The sequence below is a fragment of the Mastomys coucha genome, unplaced genomic scaffold (assembly GCF_008632895.1).
Source record: "Mastomys coucha isolate ucsf_1 unplaced genomic scaffold, UCSF_Mcou_1 pScaffold14, whole genome shotgun sequence".
NCBI lineage: Eukaryota > Metazoa > Chordata > Mammalia > Rodentia > Muridae > Mastomys > Mastomys coucha.
This window is the reverse complement of record NW_022196896.1, coordinates 116719699-116735998: the sequence shown is the minus strand read 5'-3', so window position 1 is coordinate 116735998 and position 16300 is coordinate 116719699. Positions and strand designations below refer to the sequence as shown.

Genomic DNA, 16300 nt, shown 5'->3' with positions numbered 1-16300 from the left:
AAAAAAAAAAGAGCCAGGCAGTGGTGGCTCACGCCTTTAATCCCAGCACTTAGGAGGCAGAGGCAGGCGGATTTCTAAGTTCGAGGCCGGCCTGGTCTACAAAGTGAGTTCCAGGATAGCCAGGGCTACACAGAGGAACCCTGTCTCAAAAAACCAAAAATGACCGTTTCTCCTCAATACTAAAGTAGGAAATGTAATTTCAATGTGTGATTAGCAGAGAAGAGTAAAAGTAAAATATTCAATATAAAATGAATTTATCACATCACCCACATAAAGTGAAAATAAAAGTCTTTGATAACATTAATTTGGGTACCATTGACAACAAGATCCAAGAGCATTGGTGCAAAATAAAGTATTTATGTGAGGTAAAGGCACATGGTTTGAATCTCTACAGTGATTAATCTCCACCCCACGTGTAGCTCCTCTCGCCCACTAGCCTACATGCTACTTATCCATCTATTATCCATCTACTCCTTTAAATATAATACCAAACAGGCTACGGTGTACATAGTAAGATCAAATATGAAAACACATCTATTTGAATAACATAATATTTGAATATCTGCCACTTATAATGCAGAAATCTACACGCTGTTTGGTCATTTCAACCAGACACTGATACACTTGGTTAAGAACATCCACATTCATCCTGGCCTGAAGCAAACGTTGCATTTTGACCTTCAGGCTGGAATGCACACCTGGTGCTAAAGGAATGTTCCCAGCTAGAACTGAAAGTAAAAACAGTACCGGCTAGGTCATCAATGGTTAAATACAAATCTACAGGTAACAGTCTATAACTTAAAGTAGTTGGTATTTGGTGATTGACACATGGAGCATCCAGAAACCGGGACATTCATGAACCTCGGCTGTGTGGAGCGGAAGGACAGAGCTTACTGTGCTAAGTCCTTGGCCAGCCCTGGCACTCAACTCTCCGCCCTGCCTCCCGCCTCCCGCCTCCTCACGACATGGTGCAATCCTCCTTGTTCTTGCTGTTCCCAACCTCTTCTCTTGCCTGCTCTCCACTCTCTGAATTGAAGCCCCCCAGCTGCCCTGACAGGTCACTCTTGTCTAGGCTGTGGCCGTCAACAGCCTTCTCAACTGTTTGGCCAGCGTGTTGGGAGGGCACCTGTCCTTCTTCACCTCCTATCTGAGAGGCATCCCTTTGGGAACCTTTCTTTCCCACTGGGGAGATGTCCCCATCTTCACACTGGGGACTGTTCTGATCCAAGATGCCTGTGGGACCTTCCGTGGGACTGTCCCCTTCTGCTTCGTCCTGTTTTCCACTCGGCCCGCTTTGAGGATCTTCGACAGGTTCTCTGCTTCCTGCTCCAATTTTCTGCTCTGGGTTTTCTGCCGCCCGTTTCTTGTCGGTGACCTGGGCCTGTTCTTCCTCCTCCACGTCACCCACGTCCAGGTCCTGACAGTTCAACTCGTCATTGGCATCTCTGCAGGTTTCAACTGGAGCTGCAGCTTTCTTCTTCTTGTTCTTCTTCTTCTTGTTCTTGGTCCTCTTCTGGGGCGAATCCAAGGCCTCTGCCTGCTGCTCACTCTTTGCTTGTTTGTTGCGTTCTTTTGCGTGAAGTGGTGGGCGCTTGGCATCTGTGCTGCCTGGTCCTGTTGTGTCCTGATGGTCATTCTGAACTACGGGAGCTCCAGGGCTTACCTGGACTTCTGCCTGGAAGGGCTTCTCATCCCTTACTTCTGCATCTTCGGCCTTGGTAACAGTGTTCTCTCCACCGGCCTGTGGACTCTGAATGAGGGCTTCCTCCGGCTCAGCTACTTCTTGGGCAAGTTCTCTCTCTGAGCTCTGCCCCATCCCATCCTTCAGACATCTTTCATCATGATTCTCTGTGCCTTTGCTTTGCTCTGCAGGACCAGAGGCCATTGTCCCTACTTGGTCCTCAACTGTAGCACCCCCTGCCTGTACCGCATCCTCTGCGGGGGTTCCACCCGTGCCCCTTGAGTCTGTACAGCTCACCTTGTCAATTTCAGGTGTTTGCCCCAAAACATAGTCTGGACACGGTTCAAAGCTACCTTGTCCCAAATCTGTTTTCAAATCCTCAGTGGGCCCTGACCCTTCACTGTCTAGACCTCCTACGCAGCTGGACTGTTGAGGGGAGCTGCTGCCTCTACCATCTGACTTGTTTGTGACCGTGTGTAACTCGATCTGCTCTGGGTTTTTGAGGACAGAAGTGTTCTCTTGATCTTGGCTCTGAACCTGTTGCTCACATTTGGGCCCTGCTAGTGGTCCTGGGGACAGGGCTCTGTCTTCAGCGGGTCTCTGGTCCTCAGCCTTCTCACCAGGATGTGACACCCCTCTGTCCACACAATCCTTTCCTGTGTTGGGTTTGGGCTGTTCGTGCTCAGAATTCTGTAAGGTTTCTCTTTGCCCCACTTTCTCCACAATTTCCTTTTTCACCTCCACTTCTTTGGCTTTTCCTAAAAGACCATTGAGAGAATTGAAGGGACCCCATGATGTGGTGGGCACTTAATATATATTAAAATGCAAATACATGTTCTAATTACCACCCAATTTTCTCTGAGAGAGAGAGAGCAAGAAAAAGAAACACAGAAACAGAGAGAAAGAAAGAAAATCAGAGAGACAGAGAGAAAGAGAGAAAAACATAGAGAGAGAGACAGAAAGGAGAGATGACAGAGAGAGAGACACACAGAAACAGAGACAGAGAGAGAGTCACAGGAAACAAGCCTTTCCCGGGTCTGTGTGCCAAAGCAGCAATTGCATTAGCTTGTTTTTGGTAAGCAGAGGGCCACTGCCACCAAGGCCAGAATGGCTGCTACCATCTGATAGGAACGGACTTTTAAAGGTGAGGTTCTGATTTAGCTGGTGGAAAGAGCTGTGGAGCAGGCAGCCAGCCACACTAAGTCATCCCATGTGGACTCTCGGACCTCCTAACTCTAACCCCCCAAGTCCCAGCCCCTCACACTCTCAGCCACCCAAGTACTCAGAATCTCACAGCCCTAACAGTAGCCTCCATCTTTTCTCAAAAGGACATTCTGTTTCGGAAACTCAGCTGGAAAGCCAGTCTCAGGGAAGATGCCGCTGGGCTAAACCCTATGAGGCAGAAAGCGGTCCGGGTTCTGTCACCTGGCAAGTCTGCTTCAGATAATGTTCCCCTTCGGGACATACAGGATCTTTCGTCCCCAAGGGGGTGGTGATCCCAGCAAAAGGCAAAGCCGAAGATCAAGGTGAACGCTTAGCTCATCAAGCCGTCAATAAATCCCCGGCCTCACAGACATTATCTTACAGGAAATGAAAGTCTGCCGTTCTAAGAACTGGGCAGTCTCCACATTGGATCTCCAAGCCCAGGAAAATGGTGGGAAATATCTGGCCTTTATTTCAAGGTGCGTTAACTTCACCCTTTACATTTTTCTACTATCCTCTTTGATTACTGATGTAGCAACCTCATGTCAAAGAAACATCGAACATAGGTAAATCTAAAATAAGCAGACTGGGATGTCCCTACAGTGCTTCTCTTGATTGTGTACAGCACCAAGACCCTTTGGGGGGGGGTGGTCACCGATAGAGTAGCATCTCTTCTTTCAGCCACGTCACATGACTACCAGGAATATGTCAACTGTACATGGCTGTAAGAACAGCAGGAACAGTCCCCAGTGGGGCAATCCCGGAGGAATAGTGGAAGCTTTGGACTCTTCCTGTTTCGGCAACTCATACATTGGTAAGAGCACATTGCTCTAACAATCACAAGGGCATGAGGAAGCTTCTAGGAATAAGTCCTGAGGAGCGGGGGCCTCCAGGCTTCCATGTGGGCACAGACATCAAGAAGACTAAAGAAAAGCTTCTGCCTTGCAGGACAGCCACAGACTCCAGCCTTGGGAAAAAAACCTAGCAACTGGATTTATCCCAAAGCCATAATTTAGGACTAACATTAGTTTGTAAATCATTTTATCTATGAAAATTATAGAAAATATTCCTATGATCCATTAGATTTCCCAGTTGTATATATTCTTAACAGAAGCTAAAACTGTGGCACACAGCCCCTTCTGAATTAGGTGGGTGAATTCCAACTCCTGTGAGCACACCCCACTTACAGCCAGGAGTACCCCACTACTGCAGCGGCCTTCCATTCTGAGGGTGGGGACAGCAGCTTCGGGACTGCCATCGCCAGCTGTCCTGTGTCTCACTTAGGCACCTCACATTCTCCAAATGTTTGTATGGTGGGTCCCCAAGTGTGCCAGGCTGGTGGGAAAATATGGCCTGTTCACCCGCTTCACATCCTCCACAACCCCATCACAAGATTAAGAGGAAAGCTGTAATTGGAACACATCTGGAGAAAACCCAAATGGAACACTTGACTCTGCCACTGGACTTTGAGCCTACCTCTTTCTACTCAGCCTTGAAAAGCAAAAAAAAAAAAAAAAAAAAAAAAAAAGAGAGAGAGAGAGAAACGTGTCCTCGAGCCATGGGTGGAAAGCGCTAGACACAAATGCATGCTACACAGCACTGTGGGTGATCATGTGGTTTGTCCAGGAGAATTACTATAAGTGACAGAATGAAGGGCATGCCATGTGACTATTAATCAATCAGTAACAATCACTCTGATCTGATCGTGTACAAAGATGAATCAGTGCTGGCTGACCAAACAACAAAAGGAGCCAAGGAAAAGCTCTTACCTAGGGTTCCCTCCCCAGCCGACTTGAGGGCATTCAGCTCTTCTTTTGTTATCTTCGTAGGGGCTTGATACCCAACATCATTTACTGTGTCTGAAGTCTCTCCGTTGGTGGCTATTTCTGAATTTAGGATTATTCCATGTTTCTGGAGGCAAAAACACATTTGACATAACACACAGTGAGACCAGGTTAAGTTCTGCCAATTATAAAGGGATGCTATTTCTCCTGATGTAGATGTTAACTCTACAGGGATGGAGAAGTGTCTAGGTGCTATGTTCACAGTCTTATCAATGCAGGGAGATCTGCAATGGCTTCCTCCTGGTGTGTTCCAATCTGCAACCCATTGTCTGGTCACAAGATACTTTAAAATGGCTTTCCTCTAACTAAGGCAATGACCTGTGGGCTGCCATGAAAGTAGACCATCAAGAAAATGAACCTTTCACTATAAACTCTGACCACTGTCTTTAAAAAGGGAAACCAGGATGAAGAAAGGAACATGTAAAGTGTTATGGAAAGACGGAGTGTACTTTGCATAAAGACAACATTTGCAGGGGTCAGGATACTTCCTATCTTCAAAAGGATAATCGTGTCAAGGACATGGACAACCCTTTGAAGACAGCTGCCGGCCTCTGTTGCAGAGTACCTTCTCGCTGTCTACTTGGTTCACGGCACTTTTTTCCTGGCTCCCAACCGCTGCACACAGTCTGGACTAGGACTGGATCATTTAGATCTTAGCTGTAAGCCTGTACCCTGCTGCTTTCCTGCTCTGACTCTGACTGAGGAGCTCAGGAAATGACACTGATATGTGTGTCTGGGGGCCATTGGGACGTTGCCATAGCCACACCCCTCTCCCCACTACTGCTGCAATCTGAGAACCCTCCCAGGATTGTCTACTTGATTCCCCTTAGCATCACCCTCACAAGATGTGACACTTGTCTTTTCTACGATGGGGTGGAAAAGTGGGATCCCCTCCACTTACCCCAGATATTGTTCAGCCAAGGAAGTCCTTGACAAGAGGCTTAAACAAGGAAGCACATATATTCTAATGAGGGTAAGAAAATATCTAGATTAACACCAAACTCAGAGCTAGACACCTGAGCTATTTTGCAGACCTGTTCAGCTTGGAAACACCAGATGGTCCCTGCAGAAACACATATGGGCACTGACATCACCTGCTTCCCGGGGATAGTTAACTGAAAGCTCGAATTTATTAACACAACGACAGTGACAAAAACAGAGCCAGTGCCCATGGCCACAGACCCCCAGAACCTAAGTCGTCACTGTGGCGTTGTTCTTAAGCTGCGCTTTGATTTCGTACCTTCAACTCCTCCTTCAGCTTGACTGTTTCTTCTCTAAGGTCATCTCGTTCGCTCCTTATGGAATCAAAGAACTCTTTCTGCCTTTCTAATGCCTGAGTGTGCAGCAGAGGAGAGAGAGAGAGAGAGAGAGTGGTGGGGGGGGGAGATGGAGAGAAGGAGAGATTAGCACAGACAGCAAGATAAGCAAGAAGCAAGGACTAGGAAAGTACTGCCATCCAGACACCAGTGAGGAAAAAAATGCCCTTGGGTTTATCCCAGGCTAGACCAGCTATTGTTCACACATTAGCGTTTCTAAGCAAGGGATGCTATGGAGGAAGGCTGCTTCAAAGCTTCCTCTTCTCCCTTTTGTTTTTTAACTGTAGTACTGCAGATTGAATCTAGGCCCTCATACACAGGAGGCCAGTGCTCTCCTGAGACACATTCCTAGGATATCCCATTACTGTCTAGCTTGGCTTTCTTTTCTTTTCTTTCTCTCTCTCTCTCTCTCTCTCTCTCTCTCTCTCTCTCTCTCTTTCTTTTGAGAGGGGTATTGTTTGTTTATTTTTTTTAATAGGGTCTCAATGTGTGGCCCTGACTGGCCTGGAGCTTGCCTCCACAGTGCTGGGATTAAAGGCGTGTACCATCACTGCCTGGCACTAGCTCTGTATATATCTTACAACATGGCACTGGAGAGTTAATGGGAACCACACAGTCATTTTAATGAGAGATCAATGCAGAACAAGAGTGGTTGCTAAAGAACCCTATTCAAGCTGGGCAGTGGTGGCTCATGCCTTTAATCCCAGCACTTGGGAGGCAGGGGCAGGCAGATTTCTGAGTTTGAGGCCAGCCTGGTTTACAGAGTGAGTTCCAGGACAGCCAGGGCTATACAGAAAAACCCTGTCTTGGAAAAAACAAAACAAAATAAAACAAAAAACCCTACTCAATAATTTTAGACCTTTTTTGTTTATGTTTCTGTTGACATGTGTGCATGTCTCCATGTGTCTCTGTGTGTAGCTCAGAGGACAGTACCAGGTGTCATTCATCAAATGCCATCATCTTTGTTTTAAAGACAGAGTCTCTTACTGTCCTGGAGTTCCCTGAGTAGGCTGGCTCGTCATCAAGCCTTAGGAATGTCCTTATCTCTAGCTTTTCTGCCTCCCCAGTGCCAGTTACAAATATGTGTCACCATGTCTGGTCTGGTGACTAAATGCAGGTCCTTGTGCTTGCATGTTCCTGGCAACCTTGTTCCTCGACGCTAAGCTATTTTTAGACATTGACTATGCGTATTTGTTTTAAAAAATGTTCTGGAAAAGCATGTTTGTACATGTGTGTATGCACAGACAGACAGACAGACAGACAGGAACACATAGTCTCTTAGCCAAGGCTTATAAATTTGTCAAATTGAAATGGTGGGGCCCCATATTGTGAACATTTCTATGAGGTGACAGATCATCTCTGGACCTGTGTTGGGGCCCTGTCACCCGAGTTGCTATTTTTTAAGTACCATGTGCTACTATGACTCAGCAGTGACTTGGGGTGGGAGGAGTCCATTCTTCCTATTTATTTACTCCTAAATGTGGTCGGGCTGTCTCCTCCTCCTCTGCTGAGAGAGATCCAGCGGAAACCTGTGGGGTGTGGTGTCTGCCACCCACAGCATCTCATGACCTGGAGGGAAATTCTGGAGTTTGGCCCTTCACAGTGAACTGCTCAGAGCTTCTCTCCTTGCATGGACTATATTGCACCTACGCTGCTCAAATACCCAGCTATGGTCCCCATCCAACTGGGTAAGCCAGGGTCGCCAACAGGTTATCCGTGTTGTATCACATGAGGGACACACGCACACTCATGCAAATATTATTTTCCAAACCAAAGCTTCTGCAAGCGCCTCATTTGCTAAGCATCCCACCCCTTGGAAGCATTTGGAGAAGGCTTGAGACGCCTACCCCTATCTTTTTGTCTTTCCACTCTATCGTTTCCTGAAGGTCAGAAATCTCCCTGATAAAACCCGCCTGTTTCTGCTGCAGCTGTCGGATTTCCTGAGGAAAGGAACAGACAGAAAGAAAGCAGACAAAGGGTTAAGCAGAGGAAAGAAGTCGGTGCTGGATGACCAGGGTGGGAAGGTTGACCAGTAGGCAGCCAACAAGCGCCTCATCTCACCAACCCCAGGTTCATCAGCATGTTGGAATTTTTCCTTGTTCTACTCTCAGTTCCAGTAAGGGAACCAGCTCGGCTGATTATCTTACCTCAAAGCCACCGATTACAGTTCTGATGATGTTATGAAAACAAAAACCTAACCCTGTACAGTCAGGATTTGCTTAGCAGTAGGACAGCAGTCTGAGAAATAAGTGAGCAAATAGGTGAGCTCATCATTTTGCAAATGCCATAGAGTAAGAAAACGATGCCTGCAATGTCACTAAGTAATATAATCCAGGGGACCACTGTCATCCGTGCGTCCCACTGCTGATCAGAGTGTTATCTGGCACATACCTGTGCCAGTTTCCTACAGCCACGGTAACAAATGACCACGACTGTCATGAAATCACATAAATATACTTTCTTATAGTTCTAAGACCGGAGAGAGTCTTCTGGGGGAGAGGATCAATAGCCTGTCTTCTCTAGTTCCTAGAACCTACCCAAACCCTACAAACTCTTCTTTACAAACTCTAAGCCCCCCGCCCCACTGCTGTCAACAGAGTTCCTACCTCAGCATCTGACCTGCCTTCCTCTGGTGGGTGTACCCTTGTGATTTCCTCAGAGCCATGCAGATGATCAAGGTCTTTGATCTCACCTTTGAAATCTTTTTTTGCATATTTACAACTTCTAGGGACTAGGATGTGGACTATTTTATCATATCTTCCAAGACAAACCCAAGAGCATCAGAGTGAGACTCTGCCAGTGGGAGGAGCTGGCTCCTCCAGGGAGGGAAAGTTAGCCTGAACCCTGGATTTTAAGCAGAGTTGTAACTGACTCCCTGACTGGTGTTTTGGGGTAAGGTCAGAAGCATTAAGGTTAAAATGATGCATGAGGGTGGGTCCCAGGTTGGATAGGATGAGCGCTCATATCGAACACTGAAGGTGTTGTGCACAACCTCGACCTGGACTCTGGTATCCAGAATGGCGAGGAAATAGGCTCTTGTTGCCAAGGCTACCAGGTCTCTGGTATTTTGTCTTAGCAGCCTGCATTAAAACAGCGAGGGATCAACAGAAAAGGGAAGAAGGCACTGGCTACTTACCTCAAGCATTTCTTCCCTTTGCCTCAGGGCCTCTTTCACTTCAGCAAACTGGAACTGCAGGATGCTGTGGGCATGCTTCTCCCTCTCGAACTCCTATGGGTGAGAAACAGCGCTGAGGGTGGAGCTCAATGGCATATCCCTGTCACGGGGCTCATGCTCTCACGAGCCACACTTCCCTCAGGACAAATACCCCTTTACTATGTCACTGCTGGTCATGTCAGACTTCCAAGGCACGCAATAATACGAACTCATTCCTCTGCTCCCCATAGAGCACAATCGGACAGTTTCCTCTAAGATTAATCTGCGGAGTGTGGAGGTGACAAATGCTTCCCAATTCCTCTCTTGCTAAGATACATTCTACAGCCTTTTTCTAGGGGTCTGCTATGATCCCCACGGCACTCCTGGGCTGAAGGCCAGGAGTATGCAAGAGCAAAACTGCTTCTGTCTTGTGAGTCCCAGTGGATCCTGAAATACATGCAATGCTGCCCTTCTCTCGGCTTAGAAGGTATGATTATTGAAACAGAGTAACTAACTGCCTTTTCAAAATGAGTAGAAACAACATGATTTTCCCAAAATCTTTGATGTTTGTAATTAATCCCCTAGAAAGCTGACATAAAATCAAAGACAGGAAATGAATTTTAGCATGAAAACCTGGAAGCACCCACCTACTTGTGCACTATTTAAGCATGTCTGTTCTTTCAAATACATGTCTTTTCATGGTTGTTTTATTTTCATGCAAAATACTAATATTCTAGTAAAACTATTCTAGTAAAAAAGTGGTTTACACATTGAAACTATGCATACTAACACTTCAAGTCACTCAGAAAAGAACACAGATTTTTTTGTTTGTTTGTTTGTTTGTTTTGAGACAGGGTTTCTCTGTATAGCTCTGGCTGTCCTGGAACTCACTCTATAGACCAGGCTGGCCTTGATCTCAGAAACCCAACTGCCTCTGCCTCCTAAGTGCTGGAACTGAAAGCGTGCACCACCACTGCCCAGCCAAGAGCACAGATTTTTGAGTTTTATACGCATTTGTATATGTGGGCATGGCTATTTGGATGGGTGGGCGGGTGTGTGTGTGTGTGTGTGTGCATGTGCACTATGTGTACAAGTGTATGGAAGCTAGAAGTTCACCCTGGGTTGGATGTCATTTCTTAGGAGCTGTCTACCTAGGTTACTTTTCTTTTCAAGGTTTATTTTATTATTGTTTAATTATGTGTATGTGTATGGACCTGTGCACATGTGTGTGGATGCCCATGGAGGCCTCAGCCATCAGACTACCAGGAGCTGGGTTGTAGGCGCTGATGAGCCACTTGGTTCTGGGAACCAAACATGGGCCCCCTATGTGACAGTGTGCAATTTTAAGCCCTGGGCCATCTTTCTAGACCTCATCTTGGTTTTTTGAGAAAGGGCTTCTTGTGGTCAGAAGCTAGCTAATCTGGCTACCTGGTAAACACCAGAGATCAATCCCCCTGTCTCCTCCTCCACAGCACCAGGATTATAAGAAGGTGCCTCTATAGATGCTGTCACCTGAACTCCGCTGTGCAGCAAGCATTTTACAGGGTGAGTTATCTCCCCCACCCTTGGAGTTGTTTGTTTTGTTTGGTGACAGAGCCTTGTTATGTAGCCCAAGCTGGTCTTGGACTTGCAATCCTTCTGCCTCAGCTTCCTACATGTTGGGATCACAGGCATTGCTACGAAATATATGACAAATGCACAGTGTTCTGGACTCTGGGCTTTCTGGACAAGTGGGGAATCATTGCTTTAAAAAATCATAAACACAGCTGGGCAGTGGTGGCACATGCCTTTAATCTCAGCACTTGGGAGGCAGAGGCAGGCGGATTTCAGAGTTTGAAGACAGCTTGGTCTACAGAGTGAGTTCTAGGATAGCCAGGGCTACACAGAGAAACTCTGTCTCGAAAAAACCAAAACAAAACCAAAAAAAAAAAGCAAAAAACCCCACAAAACCACAACAACAACAAAATCAAAAACCAAAAACAAACAAACACCAAAAACCCCCATAAACACAGGCTGGAGAGGTGGCTCAGCAGTTAACTGCAAATACTGTTCTCATGAGTTTGATTTCCAGCACCCATGTCAGGCAGCTCACAACCGCCTGTAACTCAGTGGCTCTCCACCTTCCTAATGCTTCTTAAATACAGTTCTTCATGTTGTGCTGACCCCCAATCATAAACTTATTTTTTTTTACATACTGTAATTTTGTTACCGTTAGGAATCATAATGTAAATATCTGATATGTAAGACATCTGATACGTGACCCTTGGGAAAGCATTGCGCCCCACAGGTTGAGAACCACTTCTCTGACTCCAGCTCTAAGGGATCCAACACCTTCCTCTGGCTTCCACAAGCCAGCATACTCATGAACATATCCTCCTCAAACTCCCCCATATAATTAAAAAATAAAAAATCCTTTAGAGATGCAATGCACACAATATTGGCACAGTTCCCCTACCATTCCTGAGCACGGCGGGCGGCACTTACCTTGTTCTTCTCCTCGTACTGCCGCTGAGACTCGGCCAGCTGCTCTTCCAGCTCCAGCAGCATGTCCTTCAGCGTGTCCACCTGGTACATGAAGTTCGTCTTCTCATTGTCTAGCTGGGCGTTGGAGACCATAGCCTTCTTGTACTTCTCCTCAACTTCGGCCAGCGAGTCCTGCAGGAACCAGGACATCGTTTCAAAATTGCAAAAGGAGAACAAGTCTCTTTCCATCGAGAAGGCACGGAGCCCCCCTTCTCAATGTCCCATCACTGGGACAAGTACCTTTTAGCTGTCAGGGAAGAATAAGTATAGCCTACAGCTTGCCTGTGAGGGATGATGTTGACTATATTCATTGAGCCTGGAAGACCCATAAATGGGGGCCATCCCTAGATGGGAATCCTGGCTTGCACTGGAAGGAGAAAGGGAGCAACAACACTCCTCGCTCTCTGCTTTGCGGACTGCACAGGCCCTGTGATTGGCTGCTTCGTGCTCTTGCCTCACATCTCTGCCGTGATGGACTGGGCCTTTGAACTGTGAGCCCAAACCCCTCCTCCCTTAAGTTGCTTTTGTCAGCAACAGGAGTGACTAAGGGCAACAATGTCTTTTCTTGTCAAGCAGGGAAGCTTGTGGGGACACAGGGGTTGTTTGGGGAGGCAGCAGAGCCAGTGACCGATTCAGCAGCCAGATTCGTCCCACCACAGGCCACGGCAGCACAGTGGGTTTCTGAAGTCATTACCAGTTACCAGGTGGAAATAAAACCCTGCCACAAGGCGCTGCTAGGCCGCCCTCTCCAGGCTTGGGAACCAGGAAAGGAATTGGGATCATTTCAGATCTCTGACTCATGGGAAATAAAACAAGGTACACAGGTCCTACTGGGTAGTTCCTGGAATGGCCAAGGTCATTTGCTGGAAAGGACAGCCGTGGGAAAGAGGTTGTAAAGATCATACTGGCAGTGGTGCCCAGCCTTGGCTCTCACTCTTGCAGGCTCTAAAATTGAAATGTCAGGAGAGTGAAGCCAGGAGAGCGAGAGGGGGCAGCCACCAGCTTGAACTACCCAGAGCCTAAGAAAGAGGTTGCCAGCTCAAGAGTCAGAGCTGTGAAGAGGCCCTGTGGACCCCAGCGCTGGTCCCGCTATGGGTATACACCATGACGACCCAAAGTGGTATCACTGGCTCCCAGTTGATTTGTGGTTCCATTTTTAGATGAGTGGAAAGCCAGGGTCTTCATTCTTCTATTATATAGAAGTGATTATGGACATGAATTAGTATGTGACTTTTGCCACCTGTCTGTCTGGGTATGTTGCTTAGATGATCTCTTGGGCCCCTTTCTGAGAGAAAGAAGGAACCGATCGACCTGTCTCGACTGCTTGACCCTAGACTTGTCTTGAGCTCGTTGTGGATACGGCTGCCATGAGTCTTGGCACCAGTTCCCTGCGGCACCGGCTCACCTCTGCATTGTTAAGGAACAGGGACAGTACATTTCCTGTAGGCATGGCGATGTCCCTCACAGTCTGAGAGCAGTGCACACACATACACTCTCAGATGCTGTTCTTCTAAGTGAAAGTCGACAGCATGCAATAACCTAGATGCTTCGAAAGCGTGCATGTTAGGGCGGCTGCAGTGCGTGTGTTAGGGCGGCTGCAGTGAGCTCAGTACAGCAAACTGGGAGGACGCTTGTATGTGAGAATGATGGAGAGCCAAGAGGAGCAAAACTCTCTAGTGCTCGTCTGCTGTGTTTTCAAAGTGAGACGTTGGCTCTAAGCCTAGCGGGAGGGTGTTGAGTATCATCCCTCATTAGGGGATGGGTCTGTCACCTTCTCCACGAGAGACTCACTGTGTTCAGAAACTGCATTTAAAAGACGACAGATGCATGCCATGTTAGATGCATGCCCTACACTTTCCACACCTGGTGCCCTTCACAATGAGCATGCTCATGGGACCTTTGAGGCTTTTTAAAGTTAAGGTGGGTTAGTGTCACGATCTCACACTTCCATAAACCGGTACCTTCATCTCTTTCAGTCCCTGCATGTATTTGCCTTCTACATCCTGAATCTGGTCCTTTAACTCATTAAGTTCCTGAAGGAAATACACAAAAGGCAAATGACATCAAGGGAGAGAATTGGCAGAGCACACATGCACACACACACATACATACACACACACACACATACACTCTTATGTCTGGGTCCATCATATTGGCAGTAGAAGGCATGGTTCCTTCTGTATTTTATTAGGTGTTAAAGAAAAGAAAAAATAAGTTTCAGTGTTATAAACATTAAAATTTATGTAGTTTACATGTTTTTATAAACTGTTATAAAATTTAGGTGTATCTTGTACTGTTTTACAATTTTTTTAAAAAATAGGCAAAATGTCAGGGCTAGAGAAATGGCTCATTAGTGAAGAGGGCTTGTTGTTCTTGCAGAGGACCTGGGTTCGATTATCAGCACTCACATGGAGACTCACAATCATTTGCAAGTGTAGTTCTAGAAGATCTGATACCCTCTTCTGGTCTTCATGGGAACCTGGTATACATGTGGTACACAGGCATACATGAAGGTAAACCCCCATACACATAAAATAAATAATAAATAAATAAATCTTAAAAAAAAAACAAAACAGGCAAGTGGGGGCGGAGCTTAGACAGATGGCTCAGTGGTCAGAACGCCTGCTGCTCTTCTGAGGACCCAGTTTACTTCCCAGCACTCATGGCAGGTGGCTCTATTGCCACGTGTAACTCTAGCTTCAAGGGGTCTTTTTACCCTCTTTTGGCTTCTGCAGGCACTTTGCACAGATGTGACACAAATACACACACATAAATAAAATAATAATAATAATAATAATAATAATAATAATAATAATAATAATAATAATAAACCTTAAACAACAACTAGCCAAAAGAACTCTGACAGTGACTTAGCTCTCTGTCTTTCTACGCTGCAGAAACAGTGAGCTGCTGCTGGGGGCAGACAGCAGCACATTCCAGCTGCAGAGTCCTTGGCATCCACCTTGCTTCCTGCTACCCGGGGAGAATATCTGCCTTGAGCTAGTGTCCTAGCAAACACCTGCCAGGCAAATGAATGGTGTTCATGCCCTAGAGCAGAGTCTAAATTAGATTGCAACAATCTCCCCCTTCCAGCCCATTGAGAAAACAACTGTGCTGGTAGCTGAGGATGTTCTGGTCTGGCACATGGCATTCTAGAGGAGCAGACCAAAACAAACAAACAAACACAAAAACTCCAATCTTCATACTCATAAAACACATTAGCTACATCTTTAGGTCTAACACCGGCAGCTGCTCCAGGCCCTCTTCTGTTCTCCTGGCAAATGTCATCTGGCTGCTTAGTCACCACCAGTGGAGCTGGGTCCCTGTGAGCCAGATCCAAGTATGAGGAAGTTCTCCCACAAAGTTAGACAAATCCAGCCGTCTCACACCCTCTGTTTGACCTGACTCTGTTCTCTGAAGGACACAACATTCTGGCTACCTACCCTCAATCCTTTCCTGTTTGGGACACAGTTGCACCAGTTACCTAATAGTACACGTGGTACTAATAATTAACAAACAGTGCTAGGCCATGTGTCTTTCCAATATACGGAGGAGGTCATCAAACACATGGCGCCATCCTTGGTGTCAAAGGTTTAACAGAGAATAATGCCCGTGTTATGCTAAGAGAAAAACCAACATTAAAGGACAGTGATGGAGTCTACCCAAGGCATGCTACAGACAGAAGGGAGGGCGCACACTCCAAGCAAGGGGAAAGATGCTAGAGGATAGGCAATCTCTGTGTTCCTGGAACAAGGATCTGAGGATAGGGGACCAGAATGTTCCAGTGTCTAATGAACAGCAAATGTTAGCACATGGTGAAAGACGGCAAGGCCTACCAAGAGCACAGTCCAATGGCCACAGAGGAGGACTCACGTTCCTCCTTCTTGGGTAAAGTCAGGTAAAGCCAGCTTCCCACAGGGATGCTGCCTGAGCTCGGTCCAGTGTTAAGAGAACGCCACGTTTTAAGGCAGGCAGAGGAGATGGGACTGACCTCGAACCTCACAAATGAAGTCTCTGTGAAGCCAAGACTAATTTTCCAAGGGCTTCTGTCAAGTCATATGTGAACCCAGCATTGTACCTTGATTTCCCTGATGGATGCTTCGGTATCCATGGAGATGGAGGTATCTCCACTCCCTCTCCGGGAGGAAGTCCCGCCCAGAGATGCCAGCGTGGCTGCAGACAGGCTGGGCATGTTACGGGAGCTCTGGAATGAGGGAAGATCAGGTGGGATTAGGTAAAACCAAAATCACCAACAAGTCGAACATTTCAGAACCTTTTCTTTCACTTGTAGCTTCCACAGGTGATCATGTCTGTGTACGAGTGTGCGTGTAAGTGTGCGTGTAAGGTGTGAGCTAGACGGCTAGCTGCAGTAGTGGGGTTACAGGCCTGTGTGAGACACACCCAGCGTTTCAACACGTGTGCTGGGGATTTGAACTCAGGCCGCCACTTTTGGGCAGCTATCACTCTTACCCGCCAAGCCATCGCTCCAGCCCCAGAGCACCTTTTCTCTAACTTGGGTTCTCTACTGGACTATCTCCTGTGGGCTTCTGGCTAGTGATAAGGCGGCTCATTCAGAGAT

General features: G+C 46.8%; 1 protein-coding gene across 24 annotated transcripts in view; it reads right to left on the bottom strand.

The window, feature by feature from the left end:
- The window catches only part of Lrrfip1 (LRR binding FLII interacting protein 1), a 132747-nt gene that overhangs the window by 12261 nt on the left and 104186 nt on the right, over window positions 1-16300 (bottom strand). For 6 of the 24 annotated variants that reach the window (XM_031368380.1, XM_031368387.1, XM_031368388.1 and 3 more), the window contains 8 exons: window positions 15800-15925; window positions 13683-13754; window positions 11683-11853; window positions 9181-9273; window positions 7892-7984; window positions 5969-6061; window positions 4654-4795; window positions 338-2439 (listed from right to left, as the gene is read on the bottom strand). In XM_031368380.1, coding sequence (XP_031224240.1) covers window positions 959-2439; window positions 4654-4795; window positions 5969-6061; window positions 7892-7984; window positions 9181-9273; window positions 11683-11853; window positions 13683-13754; window positions 15800-15925 — 2271 coding nt within the window. In that variant the 3' untranslated portion in view covers window positions 338-958. Of the gene's footprint in view, window positions 1-337; window positions 2440-4653; window positions 4796-5968; window positions 6062-7891; window positions 7985-9180; window positions 9274-11682; window positions 11854-13682; window positions 13755-15799; window positions 15926-16300 lie in introns of those variants that run through there. The other 18 variants (XM_031368393.1, XM_031368398.1, XM_031368394.1 and 15 more) reach the window with 10 other exon arrangements.